The 23557-nt window shown below is 54.6% G+C and overlaps 1 protein-coding gene and 1 long non-coding RNA gene across 4 annotated transcripts in view; one reads left to right on the forward strand and one right to left on the reverse strand.

The window, feature by feature from the left end:
• The window catches only part of IGSF21 (immunoglobin superfamily member 21), a 205513-nt gene extending 186764 nt beyond the window's left edge, over window positions 1-18749 (forward strand). For both annotated transcript variants that reach the window (XM_059716216.1, XM_014601646.3), the window contains 4 exons: window positions 2749-2834; window positions 4756-4948; window positions 5504-5542; window positions 18578-18749. In XM_059716216.1, coding sequence (XP_059572199.1) covers window positions 2749-2834; window positions 4756-4948; window positions 5504-5542; window positions 18578-18651 — 392 coding nt within the window. In that variant the 3' untranslated portion in view covers window positions 18652-18749. The remainder of the gene's footprint in view (window positions 1-2748; window positions 2835-4755; window positions 4949-5503; window positions 5543-18577) is intronic.
• The window catches only part of LOC109286280 (uncharacterized), a 125257-nt gene continuing 119054 nt past the window's right edge, over window positions 17355-23557 (reverse strand). For both annotated transcript variants that reach the window (XR_009456167.1, XR_009456168.1), the window contains exon 5: window positions 17355-17574. This is a non-coding gene — a long non-coding RNA (uncharacterized LOC109286280). The remainder of the gene's footprint in view (window positions 17575-23557) is intronic.

Here is a 23557-nt window from a genome sequence, read left to right on the forward strand (position 1 = left end):
TTGATTTGGGTTCTGCAGGTGTGGGAATGCAGGGGACACGGCAGCCAGAAATCACAGTCGCGCCACCGCCGAGAAGAGAACAGGTACCCCAGGTGCTCAGCAAGCCTCGGCTTTGGAAAGAGCAAAGAAGAAAGCTTTACTTGGAGCTCCTGTGCAACTCTGATCACCGGGCAGCAACGGAGCAGGGCATTCGGGAGGTGGGAGTCTCCCTCGGCACTGCCAACACGTGCAGGACAGATGCAGTTGTGCTGATACCCTCAGTCCTGGGCTCCGGCTCACCAGGGCAGCTCGGGATTGCCCTGCAGACTTTCTTGCTAATCCACTGCTGGCTTCTCTGCCAACTCTGTCAACACACCTGGATCCTGACCTAAAAAGATACCCTACCCTCTTTTCACACGCACCCACGCACTCATATGCATGCACGCACACACCGTAGCATGACCTCCCCATACAGCTTTGTAAAACCACCTCGGGTCCGACCCTCCTAGAGCTCTGGCTTGCAAAGCAGCCTTATTACAACAACCCTAGGCCGCTCCGAGGTTGAACAGGGGTTTTGGTGCAATGAGCCATTGCAAGTCTGAAGTAGAGAAGAGCAGAGAGCCCATCTCTTAGGGAGGGCATGGGAGCTACACCTCTGCAAATCCGATCCTGGAGGTCTCACATCTGGCGTAGATGCAGCCAACATCAGAGCCTTCCACTGACTGCTTTGGTCCAGGAAGCGGGTTGTTGTGCCTTGTGATAATCTCTCGTGGATGTCCATGTGTGTGGAGGGAGGGTGTCTTTTAGGTCAGGATCCAGGTGTGTTGACAAAGTGCTGGGGAGGCGGGCTGCCGTGTGGGAGCACTGGGGCAGATCAAGGCGGTGGCAGAAGGGTTTCGCTCGCCCTCTTGCCACGGCATGCAAGAATTCCCCACGGCCATCCCACCACCACCAGCCATCTGAGGAAAGGGAGGGCCAACTATCAGCGCTACACTTCTGTGCACCAGCAAAAGATGAGACAACTCCCATCACAGCAGACACATGCCTTCTCCGTGCCCACTGGCCCACACAGCAAGAAGCCCAAGGGAAGGCCCGATGCTGGCACTCCCATGTAGCCAGCCGTGGCACTGAGTCTCTTTCCTACTACCCCGTCCCTTGAGATTGGCGCTAACAAGGCAAGGCAACAGCACCGGAGCCGGTGATGCAGGAAGCCGATTGAATGGGAGCTACGGTCAGTCAATCGCTGTGTCAACCGGGGACCACCGGCGAAACAGGGGCACGGTACAATTGAGGCACCCCCTCTGTGCACAGTGGCTGCTTGGTCTTGCTTGGTGGTATGAAGCAAGGTGGCAGGGACTGAGGAGCTGGCATGATGCTTCCCTGGCAACAGCACACCTTTGCAGCTGCACCTTTGGCTCCATCCCTGGTCTCTTCCAGGACATCGGACAAAGCCCCGTCCATCACGGGGTGCTAACTAGCAAGTAAGCCCTCTCCCTCCACTCAGTGACAATCGGGGTGCCTGCAGGGTCATTGCTTTCCTTGCTTGGCCAAGCACCCAGCATGGAGCTTTTTTAATAATAACTAACTAGGTTTTCAGTCACTACAAATGAAACCATAGTCTTGGCAAGGGGGAAGGGGATAGGCGCTGGGCTGGTGCTGGGAGAGGAGGGCGCCGCACAATGCCAGCTTTCCACGAAGAGCCTCCTGCTGCAAAAGCTGGCCACTATGCAAGGAAAGGGGAAGGAGGCATTGAATCGAGTGAGGGTTTGAGGTGTTGGCAGTGTTGGCGTCGCTGGGTGGTGCAGAGCAGCTCAGAGATGGCTCTGTGTCTCGAGAGACTTCCTAAGGGTGACTCTCTGGAGGTATCTGAGGCTTCCCTAGTTGAAAAGAAAGGGGGGTAAGGAGAGAGCAAAAGGGAGGAAAGACAAGAAGTATAAATAAAAGGGAATGGAGGAAAAGAGTGAAAAAAAACCCTGAAAAATTATGCTAAGCAAAGCTGGGTCTTCCTTTATCTATGGGATTGTTTTAAAGGCTGGTCTTTCTCTGTTAAAATCAAAAGGAGTGTTGCCATGGATCTCAATGGGAATCTCATATGTTCATTCTTGTGCGTCTTCAAGTGGGGAGAGGGAAGCCCACGTGGTCCTGGAGAAATGCTGGACTTTGGGATTGCCATTCCTTTCTGGAAGGGGTTCCCTTTTTTAAAAAAAAAAAAAATCGTTTTTAATTTAAACCATTTCCCGGCTTTCCTATCCGCCTCTGGTGCTGCAGGAAATGTTTGATTGATTTTAGTAAAAGAATCATTTGAATAAATATGTAATAAAAACCTACTTGCCCAGCAAGTGATCTTACGCAGGGGTGCCTAGCACATGAATATCTGCCTTTCTGCCTGTCTCATGCAGGTATTCTGCCTATCCATCACGTAGGAATCTGTCTATCCATTTATCGTCTGGAAGGTACTTGCCTATCAGTCACCTAAAGACACGTCTGTCCATCTATCAGTCATGAAAGTATCCGTCTATCTCTCTGCCTGTCCATGCATCATGTAGGCATCTGACTACCCATCCATCTATCAGGCCCATGGCCATTGGTTTAACTACAGCATAATCTAGGCATTTAGGCTGCACTCCACAGGATGGGTCTCAATCACCTCAATGACTCTTCCCCACCTGATTCAGTTGAGACAAGAGCTGTCTTTGGAAAAGCACTTGTCTTTGCTGGGCCTCGAAGCTCTGTTGACATCTATTCTCTTACTCTCCTGTTTCTCTACAGTTGCTCCCAAAGGCCCAAAGATCATGATGACCCCGTCGAGAGCCCGGGTTGGAGACACTGTTCGGATCTTGGTACAGGGCTTCCAGGTCGGCAGGCTTCCTCCCAGTCTGAGCGCTTCAGCGTAGCATGGTATCGGTGGCACTGACAGATGGCGATAGGCGCCCGTTGCGTGCCAAGTCTTCCACTGCAGCAGATTTATCAAGACTCACAAAGGAGCAGAGTGCTTTTCTTTCTGTTTGACGAAGCAGTGTGCACGGGTCGGGTTTGATTTCAGGGCTCAATTGTTATCCAAAGCTGGTCACGCCATCGAGCAGCTCCTGGCATGCTGGCAGGGCGCGCAGCAAGGAACTGCGCGTGCAAATGGGTAACGATGGCAGTTCGGTGCCCGGTTACTTGACAGGCAAGGCCAGTTGCACCGGTTGCAGATAAGCAAGGTGTCCAGTTCTTCTGCACGCCCAGTTACATCCTCCGCTCTTGAAACTAGCTCTTTTCTCTCAATTAAAAATTGATTTCTTGTCAAAGGCTATTTCCTCTAATTGAAATCACTTCACTCAACAACTGCCAACACTTTTGTACATCTCCAGCCCAGACTATTTATACTTTGAAATGATTGGAAAAGAAATGATGAACCTAGCCTGAGACTTACTGGCATAGAGGCAGGGGTATTCTCCCCCTAGACTAAATATGAGGCCTTTATAACTGGGGCGGGGGGGGGGGGTTCCTCACCAAGAAAGAAAGGTGTGTTTTTAACTAATGCTCGCAACCACAGGACAACTGGCACGAGAGAAGTCCAGGCAAAGCAGTTTATAGTTTTAACAGGAGGCAAGAGGTTGAGGTTTCCCCTTGTGTCGGTCAGCCTGGATGACCCAGCAGGCGGTTAGAAAGCACCCTCATTCCTTCCAAAGACCAAGCCACTAAAAATCACCAAATGGGTTAAGCAGTTTGTTATTAGAGGCTAAACTCTCCAGGGCCTGATGTCCTGTGCGATAACCAGCCCTGTTATAAAGAGGTTGCCGGTCTTCTTCCAGCTCCTCCGGTTGGTAGCACTCATCGCCCGCCTGGCACAGGCTCAAGGTGCAAAGCGGTGCACACACACACCCTGCTATCTTTTAAGTTGTATCTCATGCCTCTAACTGCAAATGGTGTATCGAGGCTTTGCGATCTGCTTAATGCCTTTTTATCTGTAGCTAACACAGCTAAGCAAGCTAAAAAAATCTAACTAAGTGCCATTTAATTTATTCCGCCTTTTGAGCGCCTCTAAGGAGATGCCTACGCTGAAGGCAAGCAGAGTGATTGCAGCCGGTGTAGACAGACCCCGGCTAGCTTTTATCTAGCTCGCCCAGATACCCACCACAAGAAAGGCACAAGCCTCCAGGGTGCCTTACTCAGGCACCCAGCCACATCCTTGCTCCTGCAAGAGGAAGGCTAGTGCCCGTGTGTCTACACAGCCGCAGTATAGAAAGCCCCTCCTGCTGAGCTCTAGCATTGCAGTGATGACCAAGGCCAGCCTGTTTTTCCACTTGGAGAGTCTCTAACATGCTCGGAGACCATTGAGTCCCTGCAAAGTTTTGCTAGCATGAGTGTGTCAGCGAGAAGTGTGAACAAAGCACGTCCCTAACGGACAAGGTTATGCTGGCAAAATTCCCACCGCGTTCGCAACTCCAGCGCCAACGGGTCCCATCGCCAGGACTGCTTACGTTATTTGGGATGATGGTGTTATAACCCGTGCCTGCCTCCACCTGAAGGCAACGCTGATAAAACTGAACCCCCCCCCCGCCCAAGTCTTTGTAGTCTAAACTAGCCCTAGATCAGTGGTTTTCAACCTGTGCTCCGTAGACCCCAGGGTTTGTGACCTTATGGTTCGTTGAGAAAATAAATGTGTTCCCTAATCGCTCTGTAGCTGATATTCTGTTAGCATAGGGGGGACCAGTGGAGTTTGCTATAAAGTTTGTTGCTGCTTGTAGTAAAAATCACTTGTAAAGATGTGTTTTCCCCCTTGGGTTGCAGAATGAAGTCTTCCCTGAGCCCTTGTTCACTTGGACCCGCGTTGGGAGCAGGCTCCTCGATGGTAGCACCGAGCATGACGGGAAGGAGTTGGTCCTGGAGAGAGTGCCGGCCGAGTTAAACGGCTCCATGTACCGCTGCACCGCGCAGAACCCGCTAGGGTCCACAGACACCCACACCAGGCTGATAGTGTTTGGTATGTAGCATACTTTTGGGGAAGACTGTCCCTACCTCTTGTGTTTTTCTAGCTTGTTCACAATAGCCTTATTCCACCGATACCACCAATACTACACCCTGCAAACAAAAACTCACGCCCAACTTCTTCCGTGCTGCTCAGAAGTTGGAGTGTGACTGTCATTAGAAAGTGTAACAGGCCTTTTCAAGAAATGGCCATCCACTGAGGAGAGAGGGGGATCTGGAAACTATTCTTAATGGATGAATGAGGAAAAGGAGAAAGCTCCTGATTTATCAGACCTCGGGTCTCTGATCTGCAAGAAAAACAAGGCTCAGTTCCCGCTAATGAAACGCAACAAGTCCCAGGAGTTCGCAGCTAACTCTCATAGGGCTCCTTGCTCTGTTGGCCCCGCAACATTGGGATTTTTTTCTTGCAGAAGGCAAAGCATCACAATGGTGCAAAGGAAACACTAATAGTGTCCCATGCCAAGAGACAAGCGTGCACATAAAGCTCCTTTTTATGCTGCCTTATCTAGGTTTTGTGTCTAATTCTGTTTCTCTGTTTTATTTTAACTAGAAAACCCAAATATTCCAAGAGGAACAGAGGACTCCAATGGTGAGTTTCAACCCTCTTTTGCATTTCAGTATAAGTTGCATTGAATATTTGAGCCATTTCTGGGAGGAGTGGGCAGAACAGGATGCCTCACGCTTGAAAGAGGCTGCATCCTCCTATGTGCCCAGTCTGTTGGCCAAGCATCTTCCAAGCCCCAAGAAACCAGACATTTTCTGACAAAGTGTCAATGGCATGCAGTGTTTGTCAACCACTAGCAATAAAGCAACAGAAGGAAAAAAAAAACCCCATATGACAGTTGCTCCTCTAAATGGGCAAAGATGTTTGTTTTTAGCATGCCTGCTTGAATTGGTCGATATTTTTTCATCAAAATGTTGTTTTCCCCCAATAAAAAAAATGATGTTTCGACAAAAAATTAGAAGTTCTGCAAAAATTATTTTCTCAGTTTTAGGCTCTCGGCAAAAAAACAAACCCCCTGCATTGAAAAGAAATTCAATTTTCTGGTGTCAAAATGGAGAAGGGGGTGGGGAATCAGTCTTTTGCATTTTCTTAACCAAAAAAAGAATTTGGAAGAAAATGCAAAGTTTGGGTTTTCGTCAAATTTTTGACAGGGGAGAAAAGCAATCAGTCCGTAAGCAGCTTGGGTGAGCTGTCAGTTCTCACTTCAGCTTCTCATATTGCTTCTCCTTCCAGTCTGTCTCTTCTAGCAAGATTGCAAAAGAACAGCACTTGCCTACTGTGCCATCTGCTCTCATGTTCACTCCTTCCTAGGAGAAAGGGAATACACACTTGCATTTGGAACTGTACGAATAACTGGGGGTCTTTTCAGCAAAAAAACTCAAAAAAATAATTTCTTATCCAATTTTGCCAATTTTTTTAGCCAGCTGGAAAAAGATTTCAGGGGGAACAAAGCATTGCACACTACCTGGAGTGGAACTTGGGCTTGCATTCTGGGGAGGTTTTCAGATATTTCCCCAAAGTTAAAGGTAATTTAAAAATTAAAAGGTATTTCAGATTTTTTTTTTAAATGAGACATTCCTTTATAAAAAAAAAGAAATGTTGAAAGAAAATGTCTGGTTTCTTTTATTATTATTTATTTTTGCTTTGAGTTTTTTGTTTAGCAACACAACCTGAGCTGACTTCATATTGCGGGGCCTAGAGGAAAAAAATAAAACAGAAAATAAAATATGTTGGATTGATCACCAGTTATTGAATCACGTCCCAGCACTGTGGTGAGATCACAGAAACATTGAACCACACTGAAAAATACCACTGCTTCAGTGCAATCAAATACAAAAATAAAACATACTTGTCTAGGGGCCCAAGACACCTACCAGTCTGCTGATTTATTACTGTTGCAAAGAAAAGCCACAAAATCATCCTGCAACATTCCTAAACATCCCGATATATTAAATGTTCAAATGCAACTCTGCCTCTCACTTTAATACATGAAACGATGAGTTTTGGTCCAATGTTTTGTGCCCCACACTGGGCCTGGGCCTGGTAGCAAACAAAACAATTCACCAAATATGTGATCTCAGCTGTATTTTAGCCTGTCAGCATGTCAGAGCTGGGGCACCTGGTCCAGTGCCTGTGTCAGAGCAGGTTGGGAGAGCCAGGAGGCCCTTGTGGTTAAAGTATTAGACAAGGCTCTTGTGAGAGCTGATATCAGTTCCTGGATTTCCTTTGTGACTTCAGGAAAGTCACTTCAACCCTTAGTGCAGGGGTGGGCAAAATATGGCCCCTGGGGCTGGATCTGGCCCACCAGGCCATTCTTTCTGGCTTGCGGGGCCCTTCAAAAAATTAGAAAATTAATATTTATCTGCTCCTGACTGCCTGTCAAAGATGACAGGAGCTAGGGGCAGTAAGACCCAGGGGAAGCCAGGAGGACTCACCAGCAAGGCCCCACTCCACCCCCAGCCCCATCCCCCTTAATCCTCCCAACCTGGAAGTGTCTGCCTGCTGCAGCTTTCACTGCTTCCCTGCACGTGGCTGCATCGCTGGACTATGGGAGTGCAGGGACCATGTGGGTACCCTGGGGCTAGGAGCAGGAGGGTGTGTTGCAAGCGTGTGCAATGAGGGAGGGGGAGAGAGAAAGAATGAGTGTGTGTGTGTGTACGTGCACAGAGACAAACATACTATAGGGTTACCATATGTCTGGGTTTTCCTGGACATGTCCTCTTTTCTGGCCCCCTGCTCTGCATCCAGGCAGGTTTTGAAAATAAGAGCCAATGCCAAGGTTTTTTGCTATTCCTCTGCTCTCAGGGGCCAGCTGGGAGCAGTGGGTAAAGTGACCCCATGACCCCAACAGCCAATCACCTTACAGGAGAGCCAAGGAACTGCAACAAACAGCCAGGGGAAGGGACAGAGAGTGAGAGAGCAATGCCAGAGCTGCTTGGGCAGCAGGACTGGGAGGCAGGGGGCTGTGGTCAGGGGCATCATTGGGCAGGTAGGTGTTGGGAGAGGCAGGATTGCAGATCAGAGGTGAAAGGCAGTGCCTGAGCTGCTGCAGGGCTGCAGGTTGGGGGTGAGAGGCACCAGCCGGACTCAGGGGCAAAGCAGGGAGCTGCAAGTTGGGAGTAAGGGGCACTGACAGGGCGGGGTGGGGGGAAGGGGGCTGTGGATCAAGAGTGGGGGACACGGAATGGGACAGGTGACTGTGGGGTGGGTGTGCACAGCACTGGCAACACCAGGAGGCTGCAGATTGGGAGTGAGGGGCACCAGCAAGGAGTGGGGAGCAGGGTACTGCTGTTTGGGAGTGAGAGCAACTGGCACTGCAGGGGTCAGTGGGTCTGGACTGAGGGGCAACAGCAGGGCTGGGTGGGGGGATGTGGCTTGTCAGTGAGGGGCAACAGACTGGGAAGGGGCACAGCAACGACATGTCACCGCCACCCTATCATATTCCCCCCGGTGACAGGTGTCCTCTTTTTTGGACCTGGAAATATGGTAACCCTAGACACAGAGAGTGTGCATGCATGTGTGCAGAAACAGGCACACAGTATGTGTGTGTACAGACAGGCACACACTGTTTGTGTCTGTGTGCAGAGACAGGCACACTGTGTGTGTGTGTGTGTGTGTGTGTGTGTGTGTGTGTGTGTGTACGTGTACGTACAGAGGCAAGCACACAGTGTATTTGTATGTGTGTGTGCAGAGGTAGGCACACTGAGTGTGTGCAGAGACGGGGGGAGGGTATTTGGGCAGGCGGCCTTCCCGGATATATCTGAGCTCTGCAGGACGCGGATAAAGAGTCAAGGGGCCCAGAAGTGAGGGTCTGAACCTGCCTGGCCCTGTGGTGCGTGGTGCTGGACCACTGGCCTGCCCCTTGCACAGCTCCTGCACGCCTTCAGACGGCAGAAGCTTCTTGGGGCGGTGAGTGGCCTCCTGGGCAGAGCGTTGTGACCCCTCCACAAGGACAGCAGGCCTTGGGTGCTGGTCTGGGTTTTGCCCAGCAGCCGCCCGCCTTGTGGCCCTTTGCTTTTTGAGGGTCTCAGAAGTAGCTCCACAGCTCAACCTTGATCTGAACCAGACCCCAGCCAGGCAGGGGCTGCAGATAGGGAGTGATGGGCATTGCCAGGGCTGGGTGGGGGTAAAGGGGCTGTGGATCAGGAGTGAGCGGCACGGAGGATAGGTGACTGTGGGTTGGGTGTGCGGGGCACTGGCAGTGCCAGGGGGCTGCAGGGCAGCAAGGGGTGGGGAGCAGGGTACTGCTGTTTGGGAGTGAGGGGCACTGGCAGTGCTGGGGTCAGTGGGTTTGGACTGGGGGACAGCAGGGCTGGGGGTGGGATGCGGCTTGTGAGGGGCAACAGACTGGGAAGGGGCAGGGCAACAGCATGTCATTACCCCCTTATCATATTCCTTTCGCCCCCCAGGTGACAGGTGTCCTCTTTTTTGGACTTGGAAATGTGGTAACCCTAGACTCTGTGTGTGTGTGTGTGTACAGACACAGGCACACAGTGTGTGTGTGGAGAGGTAGGCACACTGAATGTGTGTGCGCGTGTGTTTGTGTGCAGAGACGGGGGGAAGGCATTGGGGCAGGCGGCCTTCTCCGACATATCTGAGCTCCGCGGGACGCGGCTGTCCAGCTCCCAGAGTGAAGCCCAAACCGTTTGCTGCCCCCAAGCCCAGGTCTCACCCAGAGCCGGGGGACGGGGCACGGTGCTGCACAGTGCGGGCTGGGGGTCCCGATTCCCTTGTGGCTGGAGGCCTCCGAGCCCCACTTCCCTGCACCCCTTTGGCTGGGCTCACGCAGGAGCTGGGACCCCGCAGTGGTCCCTGCTGAGCAGCCGGAGAAGACGGGTGCCCACAGCCCACAGGGACGTGCAGCGCAGCTTCGCTTTCTCCAGGTAACTCCCATGGTGGGAAACGAAGGCAAAAGATGGCCTCCAGCCTGACGTCTGTGGACTCGAGCATGGGAGGCTGGATCAAGTCTTCTCTGGCATGGCAAATATGATGGCCCTTGGCCCGCAATGGTTGGATAAAGCAAGAGTGAAAGCCGGGCCCAGAGGATGCTGCCCCTGTGCAGAGTCAAACCCACAGACCCTTGCTGAAAGCACAGGGCCTTGACCACCAGGCCATGAGGCAGGACTGGGCCATGCCCTTCCCAGGACTCCCCTTGTAGTGGGCCAATGCATGTCTGCAGCTAAAGAGTTAAGGGGCCTAGAAGTAAGAGCCTGAACCAGCCTGGCCCTGTGGTGCGTGGTGCTGGGCCTCTCAGTGTGGGTGCTGAGGCCCCAGGTTCTGGTCCTGGTCTCCCCTGTTTTGCGGGGAGGCGCCTTGCTCTTTCCATGGCGGGGCCTGGCCGCTGCGCTTCATGGGGCCCACAGCAGCAGGAGCTCTCAGCCTTCCCTGGTACTCCGGTGGTAAGGGTGCTACCCTAGGTGGCAAAGGTTGTGGGTTCAAGCCCCTGCCTGGCTGGAGCCCTCTGGCCCCTCGCTCCTCAGCAAGTCCCTTGTGTGCACAAGGCTGCGCTGGGTTGTGGGGAGGTCAGGGGGGCAAGGCTGGGTGGGGGGGGGACCTGGGCCAGTGACTCCCTGGGTGAGGGCAGGGGTTTTTTTTGCACTTTGGGTTTTCCTTTTTGGGGGCCTGGGGCCCAAAATCAAGGCAAAAAAAAACCCGGCGAGCCACCGGGTGGTTCAGGACATTTTCCAACTGAGCTGCACATTCAAGTCCCCTCCGTCTTGCAACTGCGATCACCCCTGAGCTCCAGCTAGTAGGCAAGCGCCGGAGGGGGAAACGGTTGCGTAGTAGATGGTGACCAGGGGACTCAAGCCTTCGGGGACTTGAACCTGCAGCCCCTGCCACCGCTGACAGTGTCCCGAACCACCCTGCCAAAGGGCCAACCTGACTGCAGGGCCTTCCCACGGGTCTCTTCACCCGCCTCGCTGCCCGCCCTGCAGGCAAACAAGCACACACATCAAAAGGGATATGCTGCTGGCATCAGGACTTAACCCCACAGCCCCAGGGCAGGGCTCCACCACCCTGTGCTGCCAGCCAGCTCTGCCAGCCCCTCCCCTCCCGGCCCCCTGATCACCTGCACCGTGCCCTGGGCCCACAACAAGGGAGCCCCTGGGCAGCCAGCTCCCCCCACCTTTGCCCCAGGGGCAGGGGCACAGGCCGCAGAGCCACACGCCACTGTTTTGACCCCCTCCCCAGGGCATGTGGAGCCCCTCTGCACGTGCCATGTGGGCTGCTCTGGTGGGCCTTCACTGCATGACTGGGCTCTCCTCGCCTCACCTCCCTACCTAGGCAGGGCCCTTCTTTTCTGCTGCTGTGTGGAACAAGGCAGCTCCCACTGCAAAAAGGCACAGCAACAAGCCAAAGCCACCAATTTGCAGACCCTCAGAGCCTGAGCCCAGCTGAGGGCAACTAGAGCCCGCCTAGGGGGAACCGGCTCTGCTGTGTCCTGGGGTACACATTTATGCACCCAGGGAACAGCAGCCCCTCTGCACAGTCACAGCATTAGCCACCCCTGCAGGGCTGCAAGATCCTATAGCCATAGTCTAGCCCAGCTCAGGGGTTGCCTTCTTTTGACTCCAAACCCTCCTGCCTGGAGACTCCACAGACCCCCACCCCAGTAATCTCACTCCCAGAAACCAGTAAGAAAGATCATCCCCAGAGCCAGGCTTTTACCAGATGAGCCTCCTGCACCTGTCCTGCTCCCCCACCCTGGGCAAGAGGCAAGTGCTTGCCATCCTGTCTAACCCCACCACTCTGCTTGGGAACGGCTGGCAAGCCCAAAGCCTCACACCTACCAGGGCTCTGGGACGGCTTGCTTGACCCCTGGGCACAGGCACAGCCTCCTTGAGCTCACTGCCCCCTGCACAAAGGCTGCCCCTGCCCCCAGCCCAGGCACTACCTGGAGCTTTGGGTGCAGACAGGACCTTGCTCTAGGTCTGGGAGGAGCTCACTGGCCAAGCAGCTCCTTCCCAGGCACTAATTGCAGCCCTGGCTGCAGACTATGCCTCATTGAGGCTTGAGGAGTTCAGGTGAAGTCACTGAGCAGCCTTGAGCCCTCAACCAGGGCTGCACCGGGGCAGGGGCAACCTCCATTGAGCCCTGCTCAGCCCAGGGCTTGACCCCAGGGCTCCAATTAGTGGTAACGAGGGCCTGCCCACCAGCTCTGATTGAAGGGCCAGTGAGCTCCTCCTAGAGCTGCAACGAGGCACAGGCTGCAGCCAGGGCTGCAATTAGCACCTGGGGAGCCCTGGGAAGGAGCTGCTTTCACTGCAGGAGCGTCTCCCAGACCAGCAGCAAGATCCTGCTGGCAGCCAGGGCTCCAGGTAGTGCCTGGCCAGGAGGGTAGGGCCAGCCTTTGTGCAGGGGGGAGTGAGCTCAGAGAGGCCCTGCCTGTGCCCAGCATTTCAAGCAGGCTTTCCCAGAGCCCTGGCAGGTGGAAGGTGTTGGGCTTGACAGCAGTCCTCAAGCAGAGCGGTGGTGTTAGGCAGGATGGGAAGCGGTTGCCTTGTGCTCACAGTCGGGGGAGCAGAACAGGAGCAAGAGGTTAATTTGCTCAAAAGCTTGACTTTGAGGATGAGCTTCCTTACTGCCTCCCAGGGGTGGAGAACCCCAGGGTCTGTGGAGTCTCCAAGCTTGGAGGGATTGGAGTCAAAAGCAGGCAAACCCTTAGCTGGGCGGGAATATGGCTATGGTACCTTACAGTTGTGTACCTGTGCGTGACGTGGTAACTATGCAGAGGGGTTGCATAAATGTCTACCCCAGGACAGCAGAGCCGGTGAGTGCGGGGTCGCTGCTGGCCATGCTAGCCCTTCTCGTTGCCCCCGACTGGGTGCAGGAGCTGGGGGCTACACAACGGTTGCACTGGTTGTTACTGCAGGTTTCTGCAGCAGGAGCTGCCCCCTTCCGCAGAGCAGCAGAAAAGAAGGGGCTGCTTAGGCAGAGAGGAGAGGAGATCCCACCCATGCGGGGAAGCCCACCACAGCAGCTGACACACGATGTGTAGATGCCATACCCTGGGGGGTCAAACTAGAGGAGTGTGCCTCCATGGCCCGTGCCCCTTCCCCTGGATGCTGAGGCAAAGGTGGGGGGAGCTGGCTGCCCAGGGGCTCCCTTGTTGTGGGCCCAGGGCACGGTGCAGGTGATCAGGGGGCCGGGAGGGGAGGGGCTGGCAGAGCTGGCTGGCAGCACAGGGTGGTGGAGCCCTGCCCTGGGGCTGTGGGGTTAAGTCCTGATGCCGGCAGCATATCCCTTTTGATCTGGGTGCGTGTTTGCCTGCAGGGCGGGCAGCGAGGCGGGTGAAGAGACCCGTGGGAAGGCCCTGCAGTCAGGTTGGCCCTTTGGCAGGGTGGTTCGGGACACTGTCAGCGGTGGCAGGGGCTGCAGGTTCAAGTCCCCGAAGGCTTGAGTCCCCTGGTCACCATCTACTACGCAACCGTTTCCCCCTCCGGCGCTTGCCTACTAGCTGGAGCTCAGGGGTGATAGCAGTTGCAAGACGGAGGGGACTTGAATGTGCAGCTCAGTTGGAAAATGTCCTGAACCACCCGGTGGCTCGCCGGGTTTTTTTTTGCCTTGATTTTGGGCCCCAGGCCCCCAAAAAGGAAAACCCAAGATGTTCAAAGTGCAAAAAAACCCCCTGCCCCTCACCCAGGGAGTCACTGGCCCAGGTCCCCCCCCACTCAGCCTTCCCCCCTGACCTCCCCACAACCCAGCACAGCCTCCTTGTGCACACAAGGGACTTGCTGAGGAGCAAAGGGCCAGAGGGCTCCAGCCAGGCAGGGGCTTGAACCCACAACCTTTGCCACCTAGGGTAGCACCCTTACCACCGGAGTACCAGGGAAGGTTGAGAGCTCCTGCTGCCGTGGGCCCCATGAAGCGCAGCGGCCAGGCCCCGCCATGGAAAGAGCAAGGCGCCTCCCCGCAAAACAGGGGAGACCAGGACCAGAACCTGGGGCCTCAGCACCCATGCTGAAAGGCCCAGCACCATGCACCACAGGGCCTGGCTGGCTCAGGCCCTCACTTCTGGGCCCCTTGACTCTTTCCCTGCGGACACGCACTGGCCCCACAAGAAGGGGAGTCCCGGGAAGGCCGAAGCCCCAGCCGGCCTCATGGCCTGGTGGTCAAGGCCCCGTGCTGGAAAGCAGGGTCTGTGGGTTTGACTCTGCACAGGGGCAGCATCCTCTGGCCCCAGCTTTCACTCTTGTTTTCCCCAGCGGCACTTGCCCAGCCGCTGCGAGCCAAGGGCCATCATATTTACCATGGCAAAGAGGACTTGTTCGAGCCGCCTGTGCTCGAGTCCAGAGAGGTGGGGCTGGAGGCCAGCTTTGCCTTTGTTTGCGGCCATGGGAGCTGCCTGGAAAGACCAAAGCCGCTCGGTTCATCCCCCTGGACTTCTCACCCGGCTCTGGGTCAGACCTGGGCTTGGGGGCAGCAGCGGGCTCGGGCTGCGCTCTGGGAGCTGGACAGCCGTGTCTTAAGGAGCGAGGATATGTGGGGCCCCAGGGAAGACGGCCTACCCAAACACCCTCCCCGGGGCCTGGCTCAGACCAAGGTCCAGCTGCAGAGCTGCCTCTGGGACCCCAAAAGGCAAAGGGCCACGAGCCGGGCGGCCGCTGGGCCAAACCCGGACCAGCACCCCAGGGCTGCTGTCCTCGTGGAGGGGTCCCAACGCTGCGCACGGACGCCGCTGACCGCCCCAGCGAGCCTGTGCCGGGCGAAGGCGCAGGAGCTGCGCCAGGGGCAGGCCAGCACCCCCGCCCTGGGACGCCCCCCTCCGCCCTGCGCGGGGGCAGAGCCCTGCTCGGACTGGGGGGCGCTGAGCGCGGGGGATCCCCGCCCAGGGCTGCCCAGCAGCTCCTGTGCCCTGCGCTGCGCTGCGCTGGCTGCAGCACCACCTCTGCCAGCCCGAGTGCCCACTCACTCCCCGTGCACCGGGGCAAGGGGGCTGGCAAGGCTGACCATGAGCCACGCGCCAGCGAGCAGGGAGTCTGGCGGTCCCGTCCCCAGGGGCAGCTCCAGCGCCGGGACCCGCTGGACGGCGGGAGCCCGCGCTCCCCGCCCCGGCCCGGCCCTGTCCCGCCCCCAGCTCAGGCGCTGCCCGGCCCCGGGGCAGCAGGACGCGGCTGCGGGCGGGCGGGCGGGGGGCGGCAGGAGGTCCCGGCCTCGGGGGGGCGGGCAGGCGGCTCCGCCCCGCACTCCTCCCGCCCGCCCGCACCTGGCCCTGGTCCTGGCCGGACGCCGGGCGGAGCTCGCTGCCGCACTCGGCGCTGCTCCAGCCGGGCCTCATTAGCGCTAATTGCAGCCCGGGGCGGAGCTGGGCTCAGCGGGCTGCTCCTGCCCGCCGGCTCCGCGCTGCGGCCCCGGCCGGGCCGGGAAGCCGGGGGGGCGCGGGGCGGGGGCTGGGCGATGCCCCAGGTCCTGTTGCCCCCGGGCTCGGCAGGGGCAGGGGTACCTCGTGCCGGGCAGGGAGCGCGGGGAGCCCCGCCTGTGCCCGGGGCTGCAGCCGCCCCGGAGCAGAGCGGGGGAAGCCAGGGCGGCGCCGATGGCCCCGTGCCGGGGGGGCAGGACAGGAGCGAGATGCTGTGACTACGTGGAGGGGTTGCACAAATGTCTACCCCACGACACAGCAGAGCTGGTGCGTGCAGGGTCTCCACTGGCCGTGCTAGCCCCTCTGGTTGCCCCGAGCCAGGCGCAGGAGCCCGGGGGGGGGGGGAGTGGTGCACATTAGTTGCACTGGTTGTTGCTGCAGGTTTTAGCAGCAGGAGCTGCCTCCTTCCACAGAGCAGCAGAAAAGAAGGGGCTGCTTAGGCAGGGGGAGAGGAGAGCCCACCTGTGCAGGGAAGCCCACCACAGCAGGCGACACAGGACGTGTAGACACCATGCCCTGGGGGGTCCTGCCCTAGGCCCCGGGGCAAGGTGGGGGGGCTGGGTTGCTGGCTGGCCAGGGGCTCCCTTGTTGTGGGCCCAGTGCACGGTGCAGGCGGCAGGTCAAGGGGCCAGGAGGAGAGGGGCTGGCGAAGCACTGACCTGGGGCTGTGGGGTTAAGTCCTGATGCCGGCAGCATATCCCTTTTGATGTGTGTGCTTGTTTGCCTGCAGGGCGGGCAGCGAGGCGGGTGAAGAGACCCGTGGGAAGGCCCTGCAGTCAGGTTGGCCCTTTGGCAGGGTGGTTTGGGACACTGTCAGCGGTGGCAGGGGCTGCAGGTTCAAGTCCCCGAAGGCTTGAGTCCCCTGGACACCATCTACTACGCAACCGTTTCCCCCTCCGGCGCTTGCCTACTAGCTGGAGCTCAGGGGTGATCGCAGTTGCAAGACGGAGGGGACTTGAATGTGCAGCTCAGTTGGAAAATGTCCTGAACCACCCGGTGGCTCGCCGGGTTTTTTTTTGCCTTGATTTTGGGCCCCAGGCCCCCAAAAAGGAAAACCCAAGATGTTCAAAGTGCAAAAAAACCCCCTGCCCTCACCCAGGGAGTCACTGGCCCAGGTCCCCCCCCCACCCAGCCATCCCCCCCGGTCTCCCCACAACCCAGCACAGCCTCCTTGGGCACACGAGGGACTCACTGAGGAGCAAGGGGCCAGAGGGCTCCAGCCAGGCTGGGGCTTGAACCCACAACCTTTGCTACCTAGGGTAGCACCCTTACCACCGGAGTACCAGGGAAGGCTGAAAATTCCTGCTGCCGTGGGCCCCTTGAAGCGCAGCGGCCAGGCCCCGCCATGGAAAGAGCAAGGCGCCTCCCCGCAAAACAGGGGAGGCCAGGACCAGAACCTGGGGCCTCAGCACCCACGCTGAGAGGCCCAGCACCACGCACCACAGGGCCTGGCTAGTTCAGGCTCTTACTTCTGGGCCCCTTGACTCTTTCCCTGCGGACATGCATTGGCCCACTACAAGGGGAGTCCTGGGAAGGGCATGGCCCAGTCCTGCCTCATGGCCTGGTGGTCAAGGCCCTGTGCTTTCAGCCAGGGTCTGTGGGTTTGACTCTGCACAGGGGCAGCATCTTCTGGGCCTGGCTTTCACTCTTGCTTTATCCAACCATTGCTGGCCAAGGGCCATCATATTTGCCATGCCAGAGAAGACTTGATCCAGCCTCCCATGCTCAAGTCCACAGACGTCAGGCTGGAGGCCATCTTTTGCCTTCGTTTCCCACCATGGGAGTTACCTGGAGAAAGCGAAGCTGCGCTGCACGTCCCTGTGGGCTGTGGGCACCCGTCTTCTCCGGCTGCTCAGCAGGGACCACTGCGGGGTCCCAGCTCCTGCGTGAGCCCAGCCAAAGGGGTGCAGGGAAGTGGGGCTCGGAGGCCTCCAGCCACAAGGGAATCGGGACCCCCAGCCCGCACTGTGCAGCACCGTGCCCCGGCTCTGGGTGAGACCTGGGCTTGGGGGCAGCAAACGGTTTGGGCTTCACTCTGGGAGCTGAACAGCCACGTCCCGCGGAGCTCAGATATGTCGGAGAAGGCCGCCTGCCCCAATGCCTTCCCCCCGTCTCTGCACACAAACACACGCGCACACACATTCAGTGTGCCTACCTCTGCACACACACATACTGTGTGCCTGTGTCTGTACACACACACACACACAGAGTCTAGGGTTACCACATTTCCAAGTCCAAAAAAGAGGACACCTGTCACCTGGGGGGGAGAAAGGAATATGATAAGGGGGTAATGACATGCTGTTGCCCTGCCCCTTCCCAGTCTGTTGCCCCTCACAAGCCGCATCCCACCCCCAGCCCTGCTGCCCCCCAGTCCAGACCCACTGACCCCAGCACTGCCAGTGCCCCTCACTCCCGAACAGCAGTACCCTGCTCCCCACCCCTTGCTGCCCTGCAGCCCCCTGGCACTGCCAGTGCCCCGCACACCCAACCCACAGTCACCTATCCTCCGTGCCGCTCACTCCTGATCCACAGCCCCTTTACCCCCACCCAGCCCTGGCAGTGCCCATCACTCCCTATCTGCAGCCCCTGCCTGGCTGGGGTCTGGTTCAGATCAAGGTTGAGCTGTGGAGCTACTTCTGAGACCCTCAAAAAGCAAAGGGCCACAAGGCGGGCGGCTGCTGGGCAAAACCCAGACCAGCACCCAAGGCCTGCTGTCCTTGTGGAGGGGTCACAACGCTCTGCCCAGGAGGCCACTCACTGCCCCAAGAAGCTTCTGCCGTCTGAAGGCGTGCAGGAGCTGTGCAAGGGGCAGGCCAGTGGCTGGCACAGTTCCCGCTGTGGGCTGCCCTCCACCACCCTGTGTTGGGAGGCAGAGCCTTGCTCTGGCTACAGGGGGACCCCTGAGCCCCAGGGGACAGCTGCTCCCCACCTGGGGTCTGCACAGCATCTCCTCTGACCCTCCTGGCAGGCCCCCTGCCCTGTGCTGCGTCACAACCACACACAACCACGGGCTAAGGCAGACCTGCCTGCAGCACCACCTCTTCCAGCCCCTAGTGCCTCAGTTCTCCGGTCTTTAAAATGGGAACATGATAATGCTTCCTTTAGTCTGCCTTTTGTCTGGTCTGGTGGGATGGACATTTTTCAGTGCAAGCTTGTGGACTATTTGAGGCATCACGATATAGCACAGACAGAGCTTGCATTTGATGGCAGGAAGCTATCAGTCACCATCTCCCTAACCCTGTGCTTTTCCTCCCGTCCAGGTTCCGTTACCAGCCACAGCAGCTTCAGACTAGTTTTGGCGCTCACCCTAACAGTGATCTTGGAGCTGACGTGAAGTTTTGCCTTCCTCCTCCTCCTCTTCCGAACAGCTTCACCCAGAATTTACATCTGTCAACTGGTTTTCATTTTTTTTTCTAAACTATTTACAGTCTTGTTATCGGTCTCTTTCTGTCTGTGTCTTGGCTTCCTCAGTCAATTTAATTAAAAGGAAAAAAAAAAATTTCCCCTGGTAAAAGACTGCTCATTATATGCCATGTGTAAGCATTGGGCTATACAAAGGGCAGTCTGGTCTTTGCGTGTGTGAAGCAACCACCAGTAATTGGACGTGAAAGTGCACCTGTTTTGCAGATGTAATTTAGGTGCTGAGATTTGTCAAAGCACCGCACCTAGACACACAGGGGCAGAACGTCTACAATGGTGAATCTCAACCGGGGTGCCACAGCACTCTGGGGTGCCCTGCGATCCTTTAAAGGATGCTGGGGAGGTTGAAAACACCTACGCAGGGGGTGCATCTACACGTTCATGAATGCCAAGTACTTACTGCGCATTTAATTTAGTACTTGTATAATGAAGTACTAACTAAACATGCAGTAACTACGGTTACTGCACAGTAGCACCAGCGCACCGTTTTTTAGTAACTTTTACTGTGCATTAGCTTAATAACACTGCGCAGTAGCATATTAGCATGGTTTCTGCCCGGCACGCTACTAAGCAGTGTTATTAGGCTAGTGTGCATTAAGCGTCTTGTGTAGACGTGACCAGGATTCACAGAGTAAACCCAGAGATTTCAAACAGGAATCCAGAGCATCAAAAACATCCTGATCTGTTGTGGTCTTTCTGACGTCTTTGCAACACAAGAATTGTTCAAGCATTTTAACCATAGACAACAAAAGGAGTGAAAGCCAAGCGCCGACATTTTTCGAGGAGGGCCTGGAGTCTATTAAGGGGTGCGTTGAGACTAAAAAGTTTGAGAACCACTGATCCAGTGGAGTACGGGGGCTGTGTACCAGGAGTGCTGAGTCTTGTTTCTCATTCCTAGTGTGACCTTGTGCAAGTTATCTAGTAGGAGGCAGGGTAGATTTGCACCTTATAAATGGGGGGGGGGGGGGGGGTGTGAAACTTTTGTGGGTTGAAACTCACTTTGTCAGATGATTCATTAGGTCACAGCATTTGATGAAGTAAACTTCAACCCACAAAACCTTGTGCTGTAGCACACATACACACGCACACACACACATTATATATTTTATATATATATATATACACACACACACACATATATATATCAAATCTCTACTTTGGTTAGGCTATAAAGTGCTTATCCACCCTGCCTTCTACCTGACTTCAGACTGACATGGCTAACATCTCTCAAATTAGCTAGACCAACCTTTTCAAAAGCAGCCTATGTGAAAAGCCCCTGCTTGTGCCAAGAAATAAACTGGAAGATTGATCACATTTGTGAACACAGCCATCTGGATAGATCGACTAGATCATCTGAAATTATAAGTGTGCAGTGTCTGTGTAAATCAGACTGCAGGAGTCACAGGTTCGAGGTTCTTGAAAATAGGTATCCTCTGTGCCTCAGTTTTTCTCAGTGAAGAACACATATGACTAGTATACAGGCCCACCTTTCCCAAGCGCTTACACTTGAAAATCTCCAGCGGTGTGAGTGGAGCGTATAATCTGCATAGCCTCTTCGAAATCAACCCAGCATCCTGAAGCATCTACGATGTTTTGGGTAAATCGTACAAAAACCAAGTGGTGTATGGCATTCCTCAAGTTGTGAAAAAAGAAGTCTTTCTTCAAGTGACCGCCTGGCCATATCCGAAACATAAGACGAGAGAAACGACGCTGCAGTTCTTTTCTGGATTGGTTCTTGGTCCGTCTCTGGCCTCGTGATCAAACGCTCTCTTTACAGTCAGTTCTAAGTTGCTTTTATTGGGGGGAATGTATTGTCTCAAATACAACATGCCCCCAAATAAAACGCACGTCTTGTTTTTGAAAGGCAAAATGAAGAAAAAAAAGATCTTTCCTGGAGAGCCTCTGCTAGGGGGAAAGAGAAAAGTGTCCACCGCCGGCAGCTAGGGAGCCTCGAGTGCAGCAGGTGCAGCTTTACTTTCCCCTGGCAGAGGTTTAAGTGGCAGAAACTGCTGTTACCATATTCCCTCAACTATAATATGCATCCCCCAATTTCTACATGTATACAAGAAAATGTGGTAGCTTCAATTTCTAGTTCATCAGCCAGTGCCTCCACATCAGCCAGTGCCTCCGCATCGGTCAGTGCACATACAAATCTCCTCTCAGAGTGGTAGTGTCGAAGGGACTCTTGCCAAGCTTTTAGCTAATGTGTAGTTCGCTTGATACCAAGTTCAGCTTCTTACAGCATTTGACATGCAATGCTGACTTTATAAAGGCGGTCATGGCACAGTACCACTCAATGCAAGAACTTATAGCCGCAGATCTCGTACGCCTTAAATTGGCCGTCACTTTGAGTTTTGGTTCCTGCGGAGCTCTCCAGGTTTACCAGCCTGGCAACTGAAACCTAAGCACCTTAGATCTTGGAAAATATAATGATCTCCTGAATTTGCCTCTTTCATCTTGTTGGATTGATTGGAAGTTAATGGATCGCATCTCAGCGCTCTGCCACAGCTTTGGCGCAATAATTCGTGGCTTCATTGCATGCATTATCATGCAACGATGCCATGTGTGTTGCAACAGACACATGTTAAGGTCCCAAATTCTCCTCTGACCTCTGCATTTCATATCTAAGAGGCAAGGATTTCTTAGGGTGATCTCTTTTATTGGACCAGCTGTGCAGCTGGGGTAGAGTTAGACAAGCTTTCAATGGCAAGACAGTTTTCATCGTGACTAGCCCATCATGGTAGCCTCAATTCCCACTTCTTTTTATTGTTCAAGAAGAGCTTCCATCATTCCAGCCCCGACAGAATCCTTGCTGTTCAAAACCCAGTGAAATGCTGTTTGATCACAATTCGACCTTCTCTTGATTTATGTGTATCTTCTGTGGGAACAAATCAACAATCATTGTCATCTTTGATTTGCATAAGTCTTGTATGCGGTCAAGGAGAATCGAATAATGCCAATTCTCTTTCAAGGCAGAAATGATTTCCTTCTTGATCAGGTTCCCAAGAGTTTGTACTTTCCTGTGGAATATTTTCTTTTCTCGGGAATTATAGAAAATGGGGGTGGGAAGGGAGCTCAGGAGGTCACATCTAGTCCAACCCCTGCTCCAAGCAGGACCAGCCCCAACTACATCATCCCAGCCAGGGCTTTGTTGATCCAGGCCTTAAAAACCTCCAAGTATGGAGACTCCCCCACCTTTCTAGGTAACCCATTCCAGCACTTCACCACCCTCCTAGGGAGAAAGTTTTTCCTAATATCTAACCTCAACCTCCCTTGCTGCAACTTGAGCCCATTGCTCCTTCTTCACGTCACGAATGATCATGAATTTCCTTTGGAGTAATGGGCTGGGGGTGGGGTTTCATCGCAAGGTCACATTACCCAGGGAGCTCCACGAATTTTCAACATTTCCCACTGTGGGATGAAGGAAGTTTGTCCACTGAACCTTGTAGGGAAATAGTCTCTATTCCACATGGCCTGCAAAATCCAAAAGCTTTCCAAAACCCCTCCCTTATGTTTATCAGAGAATTAATTTAGCACTGGGTTTTTTTTAATCCGTTGTGCAACCTTGCTTCACTCTAATTTCTAAGCCTCTCCATGCAGTATAGCTGTTCATGTGAGGCTCTGGGTTCAGTAGGACTCTGGGTCTGGTTGAACAGGACTCAAGCAGGATTTCCAGGAGTTGAACTACTTGCAGCCGAAGCCATAAGCACACACAGTTGCAGTGGAATAAAGAAACGAATCCCATTTTACACATCCCCAGCTGACAAAAGGACAATGTTCATCCATTACTATCCAAAGGAAAATCTCTGCCATTTGTTTCCACAAGCAGAAGGCAAAATGTCATTGATTACAGGCCGGATGGTAGGATCTTAAAGCATCAGAGCTCAGCATAGCTTCTTCTGCAGTGTCCCCCATATTCCTCGAGCAACCGTGCAGTTGCATGAAGGTGCTCTTGCTCAAAGGACCCAGCCACATCAGCAGGTGGAGCTGCCCTGCTGGTGACATTTTCATCCCTTTCTTGTCTCTGAGACCTACCGCAATGATCAGAAAAAGGCTTTGTTTCATTCCTCAGGGGTTATTTTCAGAAGTAGAAACACCGGCATCTTGGTTGGATGAACATTTTGGACTGAAAGCTCCTGATGCATCTGCCGGAAGTGAAACAGCTGAGCTGAGAAATCTTAAACACGCTTGATTTGGTTCTGCCTAGTTGGCTTGTCTTTCAGCATTTCTTTTGTGATCTGCTCCAGAAAGAAGTTCCCATTTTTATACAAAATCTCACTATCACCTTCGGTTTTGATCGTGATGCTGGGCTGTCTTGGATGTCCTGACTACACCTGGGTACAAATACAACTTACTTAGGAGCTTCAAAGCAGACAGGTGGACTCATCCAGCCCAAGTGTCGTCTGATCACCAGTGCCACAACAAAGTCACAGAAAATATTTCTCCATTTGCAAATTGTTGCCATCCCCAGCTGCTTGCTAGGGTCAGGGGCTGCTTGCTCTCTTTACCCTTAAGGCCAGCCTCTTTCTTCAGATGAGGAAACTGAGGCCCAGAGTGACCGGATGACTCTCCAGAGGTCACGCAGGGAACCTGCGACTCGGCTAGGGGCTGGATGCAGGTGACCTAAATCCTGGGTCAAAGATTTGACCACTTTTCCCTGCCAACCCTGATCTCGCCAAAGCAAGTAAGATACTTCAGTAGTTGCAGTATAGGGGGCCAGTCAGTCTTGAATGCAGACTTTAAATGAAGCCTTATCTCCATGACAGCTGTAGGTAAATCCTTGTTGGAGTTTACTGGATTCAGGCTCCATTCTTGCACGG

This window comes from Alligator mississippiensis, chromosome 13, assembly GCF_030867095.1.
Source record: "Alligator mississippiensis isolate rAllMis1 chromosome 13, rAllMis1, whole genome shotgun sequence".
Taxonomy (NCBI): Eukaryota; Metazoa; Chordata; order Crocodylia; family Alligatoridae; genus Alligator; species Alligator mississippiensis.